General features: G+C 35.3%; 1 protein-coding gene across 1 annotated transcript; it reads left to right on the top strand.

Moving 5' to 3' along the window:
* Positions 1-4407: 4407 nt before the first annotated feature.
* Positions 4408-16360, top strand: LOC145676543 (glycolipid transfer protein-like; the record flags this gene model as incomplete). Its single annotated transcript, XM_081747374.1, is given in 3 exon segments — positions 4408-4868; positions 10275-10330; positions 16242-16360. Coding segments are annotated over 3 exon segments (323 nt in total), but the record flags the coding sequence as incomplete, so codon positions are not given.
* Positions 16361-17857: the final 1497 nt, after the last annotated feature.

Here is a 17857-nt window from a genome sequence, read left to right as displayed (position 1 = left end):
CTAGCACTGATACCAATCATCACATGTTTTGTTTGAAATATATTTATTGCGAAGATGAATTCTTTATCGTTAGAAGTACACATCTTTCCTCCTGAAACGCACTTGCTCAAATGATTTCGTGGGATGACAGTGTATTTTTTGATTTATTGTTATTGCTGACGTCATTGGAAAGAAATGTGCTGACGTTAGAAACTGCAGACAAGTAGCCATGATGATGTTATCATGAATACTAACTCGAACGATGATGCAAAACTGATGACGTTGCATCATCATATTCTGACGTGTACTATTGCACCACAATGTTGCCCGAGGTTTTAGTTCTAAACAGTTCCGGTTCTTTACTAATGAGTGCGCAAACTTTAAAAATGTCAAACTAAACTTTGAAACAAAAATTTCAAACAAAAATTTCGAAACAAAATTTTTTAAACGAAAAAATTTCAAAAAATTTTGAAACAAAAATTTCAAAACAAAAAATTCAAACAAAAAATTTGAAACAAAAATTTTAAACGAAAAAATTTCAAACAAAATTTTGAAACAAAAATTTCAAACCAAAAAATTTCAAACAAACAATTTTGAAACAAAAATTTCAAACAAAAATTTTTTAAACAAAACTTTCGAAACAAATTTTTCAAACTAAAAATTTCTAACGAAAAAATTTCAAACCAGTTTCAAACAAAAAAAATTGAAACAAAAATTTCAAAACAAGTTTCAAACAAAAACTTCGAAACAAAAATTTTCAAACTAAAAATATCAAACGAAAAAATGTCAAACCAAAGTTTCAAACAAAAATTTCAAAAACTCTTTAAATGTTAAACAAAACTTAAGATTGAATGCAGCAAAGATTTGAAAATCAGCAACCAATCAGATTGCACGAAAGATAGTGATCAACCAATCAAATTGCATCAACAATAACTTTGCCAGTGTTGTAGCATGTATTCCCTTAAGACTATGAGTCATAAGATTCAATAAGGTTAGCTATGTATCCCTGTACACTACCTCATCAAGGTCAATCACGTGGTACATCGTATTGCTTACGTTTATATTTGGTCCATAGGTTGTAATAATCGAAACCAATGACGCAATTTCATTTGACAATTCTCAAATTATCCTACAAAGTTTAAATGTACCAATGTCCTGGACTCCTAATCCCATCATAGATCAATAACTGATCACGTGATCATACTCATATTTGACAATGATTTACCCAATGAATGAGATACTATCCAATTTTAAGAACAATTACCAATTATTAATATGACAATAAGAAATGTACCCCTCCCAAAATTTAAGATTGGTACACAAATACACCTGTGTCATATGAAAAAGTAATAAATCCTGTAGTTATTCAATAATAAAGCCGTATCAAAAGATAGGTAAATAATTTTTAAATTTTGAATATTAGGCCATAAGAGGAACACCAATGGGTCCTAGAAAAACGTTTACCGAATTTTGTTATTTGATAATTCCCAAATTTAAAAGGGCACATAAACATATAAAGGTAATAAACCATATAACGTATTAAATGGGGTCAATAACCTCCGAAAATTTGATTTTTGGTAGTTCTTTACCCATGAAAGGGAACGATGTGGACCATCCAAATTTATAGTGGTACATATTGAAGACCTGTACGAAGATACCAAATGCTTATATTAAACAATTTCTAAAACTGAGTGAATGAGCCAAGATACCCCTCTCAAATTTTAAAGGGTGCATCAATGTACCCATGTCTTATGATAGGAAATGAACCTATATACACGACCATATAACCATATACGGTAATAAGACCGCATCAAACGGGATAAATTGGGCCAAAAACCAAACACGTGGTACAACATATTGCTTATGTTTATATTTTGGCAATTTTTTTTTACCCATGAAAGGAAACGATGTGGACCACCCAAATTTATCATGATACATATTGAGGTCATGTACTATGATAGCGAATGCTTAAATTGGAAAAATTCCAAAATTTACGGGATTGGCTATGGTACCCCTCCCGGGGTACATCAATCTACCTATGTCTTATGATAGGAAATGGACCCCTATACATGACCATATAATCATATAAGGTAATAGGACCTCATCCAAGGGAATAAATTAGGTCAAAAACGAAACACGTGGTTGTACTAAAATTTGGCAATTTCGTACCCATAAAAGGGAACGAGATGGACCACAAAAATTTATAGTAATATATATTAGGGTCTTATACAATTATACCAAATGTCTAAATTGGGCAATTTCTAAAATTGAAGGGGTGGGCCAAGGTACCCCATCCCAAATTTTAAAGGATGCACCAATATATCCATGTCTTATGATAGGGAATGGACCCCTATACATAACCATATAACCATATAAGGTAATAGGACCTCATCCAAGGGAATAAATTAGGTCAAAAACGAAATACGTGGTTGTACTAAACTTTGGCAATTTCGTACCCATGAATGGGAACGAGGTGGACCACACAAATTTATCATAATACATGTTAGGGCCCCAGTACTATAATACCAAATGTTTAAATTGGGCAATTTCTAAAATTTAAGGGGTGGGCCAAGGTACCCCTCCCAAATTTTTAAAGGGTGCACAAATGTACCTATTTCTTAAACCCCTCCCAAATTTTTAAAGGGGTGCACAAATGTACCTATGTCTTATGAAAGGTAATAGACCCCATACATAACCATATAACCATATAAGGTAATAGGACCTCATCCAAGAGGATAAACTGGGCCAAAAGACCAAACACGTGGTACAACGTATTGGTTACGTTTATATTTTGGCAATTTCATACCCCTAAAAGGGAACGAGGTGGACCACCCAAATTTATCATAATGCATGTTAGGGTCCAGTACTATAAAACCAAATGTGGAAATTGGGCAATTTCGAAAATTTAAGGGGTGGGCCACGGTACCCCTCCCAAATTTTTCAAGGGGTGCATTAATATACCCATGTCTTATGAAAGGTAATGGACCCCTGTATACGCCCATATAACTATATAGGGTAATAACACCTCATCAAAGGGGATAAATTGGTAAAAAAAAAAAAAACCCGAAATTTGAATTTTTGCAATTTTTTACCCATGAAAGGGAACGACATAGACCCCCAATACTGATAGGGGTATATACTATGGTCCTAGGCTACCATACCAAATTTTTAGATTTGGCAATTTCCAAAATTTAATGGGGGTGGTCCTATGTACCCCTGCCAAAATTTAGAGGCTTTGGTCCTAGGTATCCCTAGGTCATTGACCCCGGGCCAAGGTCATTGACGTTTGACCTATGACGTCACTAAAATTTTTGCTGACTCGGCTGGACATACATCGGGGCATACTACTTACATGTTTCAATAGCACTTATGGTTTTATGCTAGTAACGCTCCACTTGTAAACATAAAATACACCTTCTGTACATTGTGCGGAAATACACTGCTTGTCAAGAAAAAAAAATCATTTAATAGAGTCACCTTTTACATGCATTCACTTATTTTATCTGCTGTAAAATGCTTGTAATGATTTTTCAGTAGTTACCCTACACTTGTAAATCCAAAATAAAGCTGTACTACTTCGTATTTAATTCTGTCGCCTGCAGAAATTTCTTCCTTATAAACATGTTTTTTCAATCTTTGACTTATCTAATCTTTGAATATCTATTCCTGACTAAGATAATAATTTTTACTGGTAATTTTGGGATGAATAATCTTCTTTAAAACTTCTTTGTTTATACTCAACAGTTCGTAGAAATTCGTACTCAGAGGCGGATTTAGAAGGTGCAAACTGGTAGGAACAGCCAGAATTTAGATTTTGGTAGGTATATCATGAGATTACTATAAACTTCCAAAGATACATAAATAGCTTAGATTATTTTTGTCACTAAAAATCTGGGGTCACTAGGCCCACCGGCCCCGGACAAAATACGCCATTGGATGATCAAAATTCCAGAGCTTTCAGAACATCTCTAGACATTTGGTGCCAAAAATAGCTCTGTTTACCGTCAGTTCAACGAAATTTCATCCAATCATTTATATTTTGAATAACAATGACCGGATACTGTTCATTAAAAAAAAAAAAAGAGGACATTTAGGCGTACCCAGTGGCGTATTTACGATTTTGTTTCGGGAGGGGCTTTGCTAACTTTCGGGGGGGACTTTGCCTGGAAATGTGAAAATTCTGCAAGATATTTAATTTATTTTACTATACTAAGTAAGATTACGGGGGGGCTTAAGCCCGGAAGCCACCCCCCTAAATACGCCACTGGGCGTACCCCTTCCGAATCAGATAAAAAAGTGTTGTAAGAAAGACTGTCTCGACTAAAATGGGACTTTGGTTACCTAAACTGGATTACTATAATACCAGAATAAAGAAATTGATGCTAATCAGTTACGCCTATAAAATAACAAATGACCACAGATAAAAATTGTCATAGATAGATGGATATATAGACATATACATATTGGTTATGCTATTACTTCGAGGTAGCACTATTACAGTCACAGACGAAAATACACAGTCTTTGTCAGTGACTAACACTTAGGTTACTTGGTAGATGATAACACGAGTCTGAGGTCTGCCCTCTATTAACACGTTCCAATTCCGATTGAACGTTGTGCGAGCACGGAGACTAGATCTTGTACTGTTATTTTTTATTGTAGATTCGGCTGCTAACCGGCAAGGTAGTTAAAGAAGCTCAGTATGTAACTAAGCAAAGTGATAGTTCTAACAAATGAAGGGATGGCAGCGATTAGTAAATCTAATGATCTACCTAAGGAGAAAACTTTCTTTTCTGAGATACAATCACCATTTCCTGACATAACTACGGATGGCAAAATAGATACGGCTCAATTTCTGAAAGCTGCCAGCGGTGTTGTTGTTTTGGTTGGTAAGTTTTATTTTATTTTCTTTTACTTCCTGTTCTAGTAAAGTAATATATATTTAAAAGAAAAAAATAGCTCTGATTAAGAATAGCGGACAACAATTTCCATATTTTAGGAATGAAAGTAGCTTAACAGATATGTATAAAATAATTGTGTTTACGTCTTGAAGTAGCTTACTGTAATTTTATTATGACACAACCTACCATTGTATTTTTTTTTTTTTTAAAAAAAATCCTTTATTACCTGAACTAAGGTCGTGCAAAGTGCCTCAGAGTAAGTCCAGGAATATGGAACCTAACCGGAATTAACCTAACCTACCTTAACATACTGAACCCACTCTGCAGGACAATCGTCCAAGGAGTTTTCTTCATCTAGACAAAATGTGTGGGTGCAGTTTTATTGTACGGATCCATATATATACTCGACTTTTTGAATCGTAAACAATCAATTTTCAGCTGTAGACTTGCATTCTTCTATATAGATTCTATATAGATAGTGTACGTGCACGATATTAACTATTGTGCAAACTACACTAATCAACTGGTGCTAGGTTGCCACTAAAAAGCAAGAGTGCCATCTAAGTGAGTCAGGGCAGGAGCACAGCAGGGATGTCAGCGAGTGTGAGGAGTGCGTCCGTAGAGAACAGGAGCGTGAGTGAAGGTGGATTTACACGTAAAAGAGGATAGCGCAATATACTGTATGTGGTATAAAATTACTTACTTTACGTGTTAAATAAGGCATGTGTACTTTACTAAAGACGTTATGGGTAATGTCCAGATATATTTTTATTACTTGGATATTTGTTCTAAAGTACCGTAACACATTACTAACGTAAATTTCACAATTATGTGGATCCTTACTTACCTCTCGGTCATTTCTACAGTAGCGTGTAGCGAGTTACCACATTGACTTCTGATATTTCACTTCAGTCACCTTGGATATTGTGGTTACTAGGTTTCTCATGGGTGAATTCAAGCATAGCAGGTTCGAATTTCGCGGTTGTATTTTTTTTTTTTTAAACGTAATCAGTGAATCCGTACAGTAAATCTCCACCAATGTGTGTCCATCATTCCGAGTACCTCGAATTTTCAGTTACAGCATAGAGTGTTTATTGGATAATAGCGTAGAGTAACGAAGTGGTAATATCTTTTCATTGAAACGTTTGTTTAGTAAAAGAGTTATTTATTATAAGGTATCTAAACTATTGTCACATGCTCAAAAGGGATATAATTCTGTGCAGATTAAGAATAGGATTGAATGTAATTATTACAAATATGGATTCGAATAAAAGTCATGGTGCAAACTTACAATCGGAATAATGAACATTTTTTCTTTCTTTCCGGAGTCTACTCTTAGTGTCTTTATAGGTTCTTTCTTGCATGCAGATAGGGAATATGAGGACCATTTATAAAATTATTGTACATTATTTGTTTTATTTCAAATGCCGCCCTAATATGTTCTATAATGTTATTTTCTTGACACGTGCGCAAATAGCTACATACAAATTAAAAATATTTCGACTGATATGGCATGGAAAAATGTAGAATAAACATCAACCAACTTATGCGAGGTTGCCACTAAAAGCACAAATACAACCATGAAATCTTTAAGTTTTAGGTCCCAGAGTTACGCCGGCTAGGCTAAAGGAGACGGTGATGATAAGTAATGAAGGAAATGGTGTAATGGGGGAAGTAGGAGGAAACGGGAGAACTCCGAGAAAACCCACGCACACGGTGGGTTTTATTTATCACAAAGTTCACTGGCGCGAGCTGGGATCGAATCCAGGATCCCATGCACTAAGTCACCGCGGCCGTTACGATATAACCAGTTCGCTGCAGTAACGAAGGGGCAATACGTTATTATGCGATGTTAGTTGCTATCAGTCCCCACATATTCCCCGTTTTCTTAGGTTATGACAAGCACTTTAACAAATTAAATATTAAAATAGATACATTTTTGGGCTATTATTTAGTTTATCTCCCAAATCACTTGGTAGTAACTCTTGTCCATTTGGTAGTAATCACGGTTCGTTGTTTGTAACTGTGATGAGTATAAATACAGTGTAGACAAGGCATAAAGACTACAGTGCATAAAACACGAACCAATTTATGCTAGGAGACCATTAAAAAACACGAATGCTATCTAACCTAGTCAGGACGGAGCGCAGCAGGAGGCCCTAGCGGTAGCGTAGGTGTCCGTCCTTTAGGGAGCAGGTGCGTCAGGGATGGTGGGTATCCGCATAAACGAGATCTTTTACAATCGTAGTCGGTGGGTTTGGGGAAGATGCTAAATGCCATCTTATTTTTGTTAATAATGAATCATGTATAAATGTATAGTTCTTTTACTAATATTACTAAATACTATGTTTTATGTATTGTATACACAATACAATATGATAGTAATACAAGCTAACTTTGCTGTGCTGTTTCTATGTTAATATTGAGTTAGAGGTTGGTTGCCTATGTACATACGTTCCTTAACTATTATTCGTCTTTTGTGAATTTACACATTTTACATGTAAATTTTCCATTACGTTACTCCGGTATTCCCGATTTGCTCCGTTTCTTATGGGAGGAATTGCATTCCTGGGTGCACGTTCTCGTAAGGAGGGCTTAACCATTCCCAGTATAAATACAGGAATAACATAAAAAATTACAATTCTTTGGGAAAAAAAAAATCTTTTCTTCATGGCTGCCTAGCAAATAAATCTTTGCGGGTGTCTACTTGAGAAAGAAAACAACGTAATTATTTCATAATTCTTCCCCGATCAAGATTTTGAACACAAACATTTTAATTAATGTTTTTAGAAACATTATCAGTTCCATTTTTATACTCTAAATTACCATACATTTGATAGTTAGTTTCCTGGAAACCATGTATATTCATTAATCAAACTTATAGTTAAGGACTGTTCTTGTTTCCTAATCAAACTTGTCATTAATCTTTCTAATCAATCAATCCGGAAGAGTCTTTCCTTCTGTTATGTATATAGTGTACTGTTTTTGCTATATTGATTATGTTTTTATATTATTTGTACTCTGTGTTTATGTGCATAGCTTTTCGTACTCCACTTTCAGATAGCTGTCTGAATATGTATAATCTGCATTATTTCCTACTTCGACTGTTTTAATCCATTAGTAATGTTGTGTTTTTAAATGCTTGATATGTTTAAAATGAGTTCTACTCAGAAATCTTGTTTTGATCTTTACGTGATAACCGCTTACACCTTGAAACAAATAGGAGGCAACTTCTTTTTTTGTCATACAAGTGGAAAACAAGTGACTATTCAATTGACAACGCGGTAGTAAGCTAGGATCACATAGATAGTGGCGCCGATTGTGTCTGTAGTGGTTATTTTATAACTATGATCCCAAGAGAGAAATAAGAACGTTGTTTCAATAAATTTGTGAAAACAAAAATTTAAGAAATGACACATATTTACACACACACACACACAGCATGTTTTTTAACCACTTCCTTTCCACCGAAAGTAACAACAACCGTAAAACAATAATATTGCACGGTGGTCTTACTATTCTAAGTTTTTTTGTTGTTACTTCATAGTTTTAAGTAGTAGACGTATACACATTGATTTTCCATCAGTCGACCGTTTCCTGAGTCGCTCACGTTCTTATCTGGAGATATTTGTTAAGGTTGGTTTAAAGGGACAAGTTTTGCCGATAGATGTCACTACATTCCTGGTATATCTCTCATGTATTTTTTAACTTTCACGAAAATTCCTTATTTCTCTTACAAATTTCAAAGTACAGACTTCAAATTTTTAGACAAGGAAGTTCATAACATACACAAAGCAACATTCCGTGCCGATATTTTATTTAGAACTTTCTTCATTGTTGAAACAGAATATTGTTAAAGATTTGGATATTCACTTTCAACAATTAAGCCATTTCAACAATGAAGAAAATTCTAAATAAAAAATCGGCACGGATTGTTGGCTTCGATACGTTATGAAGTTCCTTCTCTAAAAATTTGAAGTCTGTAGTGCGAAATTTGTAAGAGAAATCGTGAATTTTCGTGAAAGGTTAAAAAATACATGAGAGAGATACGAGGAATGTAGTGACATCTATCGGCAAAACTTGTCCCTTTAAACCAACCTTAAGTTCGCAGTGGATCGATGCCTGCAGTCATCAGCAGCGCAACGAAAGATTATTGGAGACGTCAAGTGGGACAGTGCTTGTGAAAGTGAGTCTTCATATTCGCAGGCTATTACAAGTCAACGTGAAGGAAAGAAAAGAAAACTACGCAGGAGTTGTGATGACTACATTCATTATGGGTTCGTATAAGTAGGAAGTGATGAGAGCCAGCAGTCTTAATATCTCTTGTGTTATAATGTACTAGCAGAATACCCGTTCTTTGCACGGGGAGAATACGTTTCATTTCGGACATATAGGGCTGAATTTGGATTTAAACTGCATCGGAAGTGTCATTGTTCATTCCAGCGACCCCGAAAACTATGGATTCGACACTAATATCGGTCATATATCCACCTCCCCTAAGTTGCGCCGTCAAAGTGACATGACAAGAACCATCCCAGACCTGAACCTCATCCATGTTGAAAATTTGATCGAAATTCGGTCGAGTGGTCCAAGAAGTATGAAGTTACAAACATTGCTACTTTGATTTTTATATTGTAGATTGGACAACGAAAGCATGAAACGTGTAATTTTGCAAGTTCTTCCTACGTAAGGTGGTACGACAAATCAAGTTTAATAACATCAAAGTGGCTAGTTATTATTATTTTTTCATTGGTTCACTTGATATGGAATGAGGCTCATTGTTAGGAAATGGCTGAGCCCGTTCACCTGTAACCCCACTCCTGAAACTTCCAGTTATTTGTTTACATAAAATATATCTTCAAAAACATCAACAGTCAAGAATGTGAACTCAAAAAATTATCTCGCCCCTCTCTTCATCTTAGTATTCTGGTTACAGGCATGGATGAAATTAGCTAGACTAAATATTTCGTTGCTATCATGGAAAATTCCTGTTTTGTAATAATTGATACTTTTCAGTAGCAGGGTGTCTATCGGTCACGAAATCAGAAAATGGTCATGAGAGCCAAGAAAAAGTCACGAAAGTTAGCTTTTGGGTCACGATTTATTTTATCTGTACAAATATAAGTATAGACTGGAAAATTTTGTTCTATAAAACGTCGAAATTCAGCACCAAAAATGTGTATGGCCGGCTTTAGACGCTACCAAATCGCAAGCAAAGCACGCTTCTATCGCATGCATGAAAATATGACCTAATTCGCACCCAAATTTTCTCTTTAGAATGTTGTGAAATTTTATTGTTTGGTAAAGAAAAAGTCACGAAATTTCATTTTGGAATTATAGTAGACACCCTAAGAGTAGTTTTCTCTAATACTTTTCTTATTTTCTTTCTTTCAGAACAGTTTGGAAAAGTGTTCTCTCCCGTTAGATATGATATGTCAGGAAACATTGAGGTAAGCGGGAAAATATAATGTTGGTAATGAGCAATTAACAAATGTCACCATGTTAGATAGTACATACTGTTGCGTTACGAAGTGTTGAGTTCATTTGTGAACACACTGAAAGAGTCGTTCAATTGTTGAATTTTAGATCGTACTTTTACATTTCTTAAAATATTACGAAACATACGAGAATCTTATAAAAAAGATAATGAAAATAAGTGAGCGAAAATATTTGGTTGGTTGCATTTGAGTTCAGCGTTTTTTTCAGCAACAAGGCTATATAAGACGTAGGCGCGTACAGCGTAACGTGAGATCCAAACCAGCGAACCCAAGGGCACTTACGGTAGCCATATAATTTACTTGTCTAGGTACTATGCGACATCAAGATTTTGTCAACAAGTGCGCTACCAGTTTTTGTATGATGTTGTTTTTCTTTCTTTAACTTTTACTTGCCTTTTAAGAAAGGTATTCAATCATTCCTTAAGAACTGTGACGTAACCTTCTTCACTCGCAAAAATCCTTACTCTTTTCTCTCTCTCTTCGTTTTCGTTTGCAATGCGAGTCGCGAATAATAAAAGTACAATCGTATCCTTGTGTGTGAATTGACGGGTCCGTGTGCTTCCGATTTGTTGCTGCTTTATGCAGAAAGCTTTCTGCTTTCTACACTAACTCTTTTGCGGCGTAGAAGTAACTTATTAAATGAACCTAAATAGCCTAGTTTTCTAAGTAATAATTGAACTATAGAGCATAGTACTAATTTGTGTTTCAACAGTGATGAGCAACTTCTGCTCATGAACTTCTCGTCAATATTTTCGAAGTAAATCTCGAACCACTCTTCTTCGGGATGCTTACTATAGGGTGGAGCAGAGCAAAGGCATGTTTTTTAAATCGCTAGTACTCGGTGACGAATAGGGGCATTGATTTTGAGCGACCGTTGTCAGACAGCTCAGACAATGCAGTTATAGTCGCTATGAAGCGTTGGAGCGTAGAGCATTATGTGTTGGCGGTCGAACAGTTCTTTAGAAACAATGATTCTGTGGTCACGGTTCAACGTCTTTTCCGTCGAAAGTTTAATGTTGAACGTCGAGGTACAGTCCCAGATCAAAACACTATACTCCAGTGCGTTGCAGCGTTCAAAAGTACTGGATCTGTGATAAGTAATAATAATAATAATAATAATAATAATAAGATAATCATGTAAGATGTGATGTAGCAAACGACGTGACATACCCAGCGATTACAGCCTGTCTCGTAGCGGATCGTTTCGGACTAGCAAGAGCTGCCCTTTTCACTCTGTCTACGTTTTCCGGAGTTCGAACTGAACGGTGGTTTCTTTTTCATTTGTATTTCTAGAATGCACAGTAAAAGCTGTAGGTTATTAGTGAAATAATTTGTTTGAAATTATGGGTAATGCTGCCAATGTATTTATCATAATGCAGAAGGATGTATTATGATTAGGTTCTAGGTGTTAGGACGATGTGTGGTCAACCCCTATTTTCTCCATATAATGTGTACTTTTGGGTGTCGCAAGTGTATTGTGCATACTTCATGCTGATAATGAACAAGTATGCTACGTGTATGGGATTCCATAGTTGAAAAGAAAATATTAATGATGGTTAAAAGAAGTGTTAGATGCTTTGTATTTTATTTTTTAGTCATGATTTTTAACTTCAAATGTCATCATTTGGATATACTTCTTCATTCCTTTCCGAACACTGCGACATCGAGAAATAAAAAAATACAGGATATCTACCATTTTAACTTCAGATTAACACTGTATACATATCATAATCATTTCTTAAAAATCATTCATTAGTTACTAGTGTCATTGATGAGTTAAATAGTACTTGACATTGGCAATAGCTTGTAGTCGAAAGGGAACGTATAGTCTCTTGAAGTTTTGACAGGTACATTTAGACGAATTAACGATAACAGTTCAGAGCAGTTTGTGCTTCTGTAGATAGTAATCTTCTTTAGATAACAATCAGTATATTGATAAAATCTAAATGCAGAGTGTATTACATAAATAAAATAAGGCTGTGTTTGGTATTCTAGTTACAGGTTTATGCTGTTCCCCAATACTACTTACATTTCCGAGCTTTCGACTCTCCCCTGGAGTCTTGGTCACGGACCATAAGAAAAGGCGAAAGAAAAATGAAAATAAAAGGAACGGACTTACAAGGGTAGAACAGTGCTTGCGACACCTTGTCAAAACCTAAACACGTCAAATGATGGACACAAGGTTGCAATATGGCGGAACTAATCTATGTATTCCTTTAATAGGAGGAAGGTTGCCAACTCACGGTATTTTTATTGTTATGCCAATGCTGTACAAGTTTTGTAATTACTGCTTTCCATTCATCATAACTAGAGACCGGATGTTAGGCAAAATGCCTATTCTTTAATATTAAAGATATGATCAAAAATAACGTTTTAAAGTTTATATGGGGGGTTATAGTTTCGATTTAAGCCAATTTTATTTTGCCTATTTTGCCCATTTCGACCTTTACTGCCTAAATAATTGCTTTAGTGCCTAATGTTGCCTATTCTATGCATTTTCTTCAAATTAAACCTGCATTGGGAAAAATGTAATTTATATAACATAAATAATACACACATATATGTGTGTATTAGGTGTTTGTAAACACAAGCACGTGGTATGTTGTAATATATATACAGAGTGAACTTCAAAGATGTGCACATACTTCGGGAAGTGATTAGTGATATCAAAAGAAGACAAACAGTCCTCGTGTATTTTTGACAGAGTACCAACTTGGAATCGAAAATCGAATCCTGACAATTGGTACGAAACCGAAACATGTGCGCATACTTCGAGAGGTGATTCGTGACATGAAAAGAAGACAAAAAGTCCTCTTGAATGTCACGAATCTCCCGAAGTATGTGCACACCTTTATGTCTCGTTCCAATTGTCAGGATTCGATTTTGGATTCCAAGTTCGCCCCCTTGTCACTCCTACACGACGTGGAATTCGACAACATGCAAAAGGACTTTTTGTCTTCTTTTAATGTCATGAATCACCTCTTGACGTATGTGCATATCTTTCAGGTTCTCCCAGTATATATGGAATGCATAACAAGCTTCGTTTTTATATATAAAATAAAAGAAGATATTAACAAAGAAGTATGTTTCTATATTCTTTGAACATTATCTATGACTTGAATCTATTTTTTAATTATATTGAGTATTTATCTTCATTATTTCGAGTTACATTTTAGTACCTATTTTAATGCCTATTTTTTAAATTTTTAGTGCCTATTCTCCAGGTTTTTAGTGCCTAAACATCCGGTCTCTAATCATAACCATTCCCTATTTTTTCTTTCTTTTCCTAATACGTATTTTCAAAAGCGAATTTTTCTATTCCGTTTTTAGCTTTCAGTAAAAATTTTTAAAATCTTTCATCTTGTATTGTGTTTCTTTTAAGTGTTTAGGTAGACTTGATACCGGATTCATCCCTGATAGTTCCTTCGCATGAAACTTGGGGTTGCTTTTAGTCTTTGCTTATGTACCTTTCATGATAACCGCATTTTATATCCATAACTACCTGATTTATCATTGAGAACTGTGTAATAGCGCTTAAATTAGGTGATGGTCTTTTCTAAGGTTTTGGGGGCTTCAGCGCTGGACGGAAATCGTGCTTGTAAAAATCTCCTTTAGCGCTGTTGTCAGTCTGAGAAAAATAGGCAACCCCACCAATTTCGGTTCATTGATTTCGATTTCAGGTCGATCGAAACGTGGGTTCCTTCTAATCTGGTTACACCAATTTATTAACAATAGAAGCTTCAACAAATGATCATTTTGTGGTCTCGCGTAGCGTAGTCGCTCACGCTTTCGTCTTTGGTGCAAGCGATCCTGGGTTCGATTCGTGGTGGGGACACTCGGTCGAAAAACTCTAAAAGCTTCCTCAGGCCAGCCATCCTGTGTGAGGTTTTCTTCATTCACACAGGCAAATGCCGGTATGGTACCTAACATACACATCCCAGGCCACTTCCTTTTTTCCTTCCCTTTCCTCGGAACATGGCCATAGGTGCCGAAAGCCCAGAAATCTAATTCCTAAATCCCTAAGTGTTCATTCTCTATCTGTAAGTTAGATTTCGAAGAGGTGAGTCGAATGGTATGTAAAAAGAAATCGTTCCAAATATTCGCTTTAGTCATTGCAAAGCGGATTTATAGTAAATATATTGAGTGGCGGTAGTGCCTTTATGATGGATATTAGTAAAGAACTATTGTCTTTCCTTATATCGAGATCTAAACAAGTAATTTTTTTTTTTTTTTTTTTTTTAAATTTCTGCTGAGAGTTTCAAATATACTATGTATCAGTTTTTTCAATACAAAATCAAGTTGTGTTATCTTTGTCCAAATCAGTGTCGTCCATAATCTGTAATAGCATACCGTTTCAAATACCGAGTTCTTGCCGTATCTTACTTTCAAACGTGTGGAGTACCAAATTGGCTAATAAAGGTGATAATGGGTTTCCCATGGCTAAACCATTGACCTGGTAATAAATCGAAGTCTGGCGTCAAGTTTGTCGAAACATTGAAAAGAAACACAACACACAGTAGAAGATTCAAAAATTTTATTAGATGCTAAAAATGAAGTAGAAAGACTAGTTTTTGAAAGTTCATGTATTCATTTAACAAATAAATAGATAATTTAGCAGAGAATACTTATGTGATGAATGGGAAGCAGTAGCAGGGTGTGTATCGGTCACGAAAGTCATGAAAAAGTCACAAAATCAGCAAACGGTCATGAAAGTCAAGAAAAAGTCAAGAAATTTAGCTTTTGAGTCACGATTTTTTTTTTTTTATCTGTACAAATATAAAGTACAGACTGGAAAATTTTGTTCTAAAAATGTCAAAATTCACTACCAAAAGTATCTGTGGCCGGCTTTAGACGCTAGCAAATCGCAAGCAAAACACGCTTCTATCACATGCATGGAAATTCGGCCTAATTCGCACCCAAATTCGCTCTGGACAGTGTTACGAAATTTTATAGTTTGGTAAAGAAAATGTCACGAAATTTCATTTTGGAATTTTAGTAGACAACCTGAGTAATTACAAATTTTGTATAGCATTGACATAACAATAAAAAATACCAACATGAGTTGGCAACATTCTACCAAGTAAAGGAGTACACAAATCAACCCCGCTATTGTCTGTCATTTGACGTGTTACGTTCGGTTTTGACAAAGTGTCAGTACTACCGCTCTACCTTGGTGAGTCTGTTATTTTTATTTTTTCTTTCCCATTTTCTTATCGTCTGTGATCAGACTCCAGGGGAGAAATCGAAAACTAGGAACTGCAAAGTGGTATTCAGGTATTGCATAAACCTTTGAATAGAATGATAATTAGGACTTTTGAGCGTGTCGTTAGAATGTCTAAGGATGTGTTACTTTGCGTTTGTGTGAATGTTGACTCGTCCTATATATTTCAACCCTTTTTTTTATACTGTGGCCGTCCTCAGAGTTGCAACTTCTGTAGAGAGCTGCAGAGTTACAAGTAAGTGCGAGTCTTCTATATATCATCTGTACATAATTTCTATTTTAATTTCCAGCAGCAGTAAACACCAAAGACAAAATGGACTAGCACGTTAGAGGAGAGATTATTATTATATAATTTATATTCAGTATTTTCTTTTAAATTAAAATACAAGTTAAATAAGGAAAATATGAAATTTAAGATAATTTAGAAGACTTGCACTTGCCTGTAAGTGTATCTGCAACTCTGGGGACGACCACAGCATAGTAAGTGGTTGAACTGTATGTAGGACAAGTCCAATATTTACACAACGTGAAAATTCATATTTTTTATACAGTACAATGTACGTAAAATGAAGTCGTTTACAAAGTTTGTAGTTTCGTTATACGTATCTCATTTTTTAATTTTAATTTTTATTTATTTTGTAGAAGCTCACAAAAAAATACGAGACTGATCCCGAAAGATTCAAGTACCTGAATGATATGATTCTTTCCGAGAAAGAAGAAGGACCTGCAGTCGCAACAGAAGCATTGATGTGGTTAAATAGGTATTGATACATATGTATTTATGCTAGAATTATACGTAATGTACAACATGTTTTTATAGTTTGTGAGAACGATTTAGTGAAGTTTACGACATTGCAATCTGTAAACTGTTCTGAATATTTTTACCGAATGTATAATTCTGTTGAATTTAAGTGTATACATAGGTATAACTGAGGGAAGAAATTAAAACCACTCTGACGATTTTCTAGCACCGAGGCTTCATCAGACATGGACCTACAGGTGAACATCGGATCGGAACAGCTAGACTACCTCGAAAAATTAACAGAGTTAGAACGAATTCTGGAAAATCTGTAAATTATATGTATACCTATTTTTCGAGTACTTTAAATGCCATGCAATTTCTCTTCTGGAAATTTTCGGGTTGTCCGAAATATATTGCTGCTTGTATCCTTTTGGGCTAGGAGAAATCAGAAATAATATTAGGAATAGGATTAGGTTGAATCTTTCTACCATTTTTAGTAAATTTATATTTGATTCTATTTTCAGAAAGTATAATGATAAACAGGTGAGGTCTATAAGAAATAGTTAAATATTAATAAGTATTAATAAATTTAAGGGAGATTAATATTAGAATTTAAGCCTAGCTAGTGGTGTTAGTATATTAAGTCAGTGTTGGAAAGATATAACTAGCAGGAAGTGGTACGGGGACCCGTCATACACTGTCAGGATTGAACTTATTGTGATGTAGAGTCTGTGTAAACAAGATACAAAATGCATAGATGAGAGGTAAGGTAAGAAGAGTTCGTTAGCTAAGATGGAGGATTTTGGGACTGAGCGTCCACGATTATTTGGAAAACGAGATATTGAAGATTACTTAAGATAACCAGAAGGACTGTGTGTTCTATTGCAGATAGATGAATGAAGTAGAATAAGGATGGATCCTTGAACTCATAGACAGATGTCTTGTCGATACAGTCAAGTAGCCTAATATTAATACGCATTGTTGAGAGGAGACTGGAAGAGAAATCTCTAAGTGGGAAATAGAAGTTGAGAGGAGACTGGAAGAGAAATCTCTAAGTGGGAAATAGAAGTTGAGAGGAGACTGGAAGAGAAATCTCTAAGTGGGAAGTAAAGAGTGAGAGGAATTGCATTGGTGAGAGGAGACTGGAGACGGCGTGCAATTTAAATTTTTACTGCTACCTGCAGTCGCTTGTCATAATTTTTGCTTGGGATGCGATGAGTAGGGAAGAAGTGCAGAGAATTGTTAAGCTGTAGACGGCGGCAGGGAAACTTCTATTGTTGAGCCGTTAAATATACACTGTGAAAACCAAACTCCTTCACGTGATATACACTGGTAGTGCTGATTCAATTAGAAACCTCTCCATCAATCGAAAACTATGAAACATCAGCCGATCTTACCAGTTCTAAAAAGTCGATTTCTTCATAAACTAAAATGTATTATGTTTTTACTTTTTTTAATTAATATTGTGTACATTAGTATAAGCATATTATTGTAGTTCTCTGTATGTTTGTAATTG

The sequence above is a fragment of the Thermobia domestica genome, unplaced genomic scaffold (assembly GCF_964235325.1).
Source record: "Thermobia domestica unplaced genomic scaffold, izTheDome1.hap1.1 HAP1_SCAFFOLD_206, whole genome shotgun sequence".
Taxonomy (NCBI): domain Eukaryota; kingdom Metazoa; phylum Arthropoda; class Insecta; order Zygentoma; family Lepismatidae; genus Thermobia; species Thermobia domestica.
Note: the sequence above shows the minus strand (reverse complement) of the source record. Positions and strands in the feature narration are given on the sequence as shown.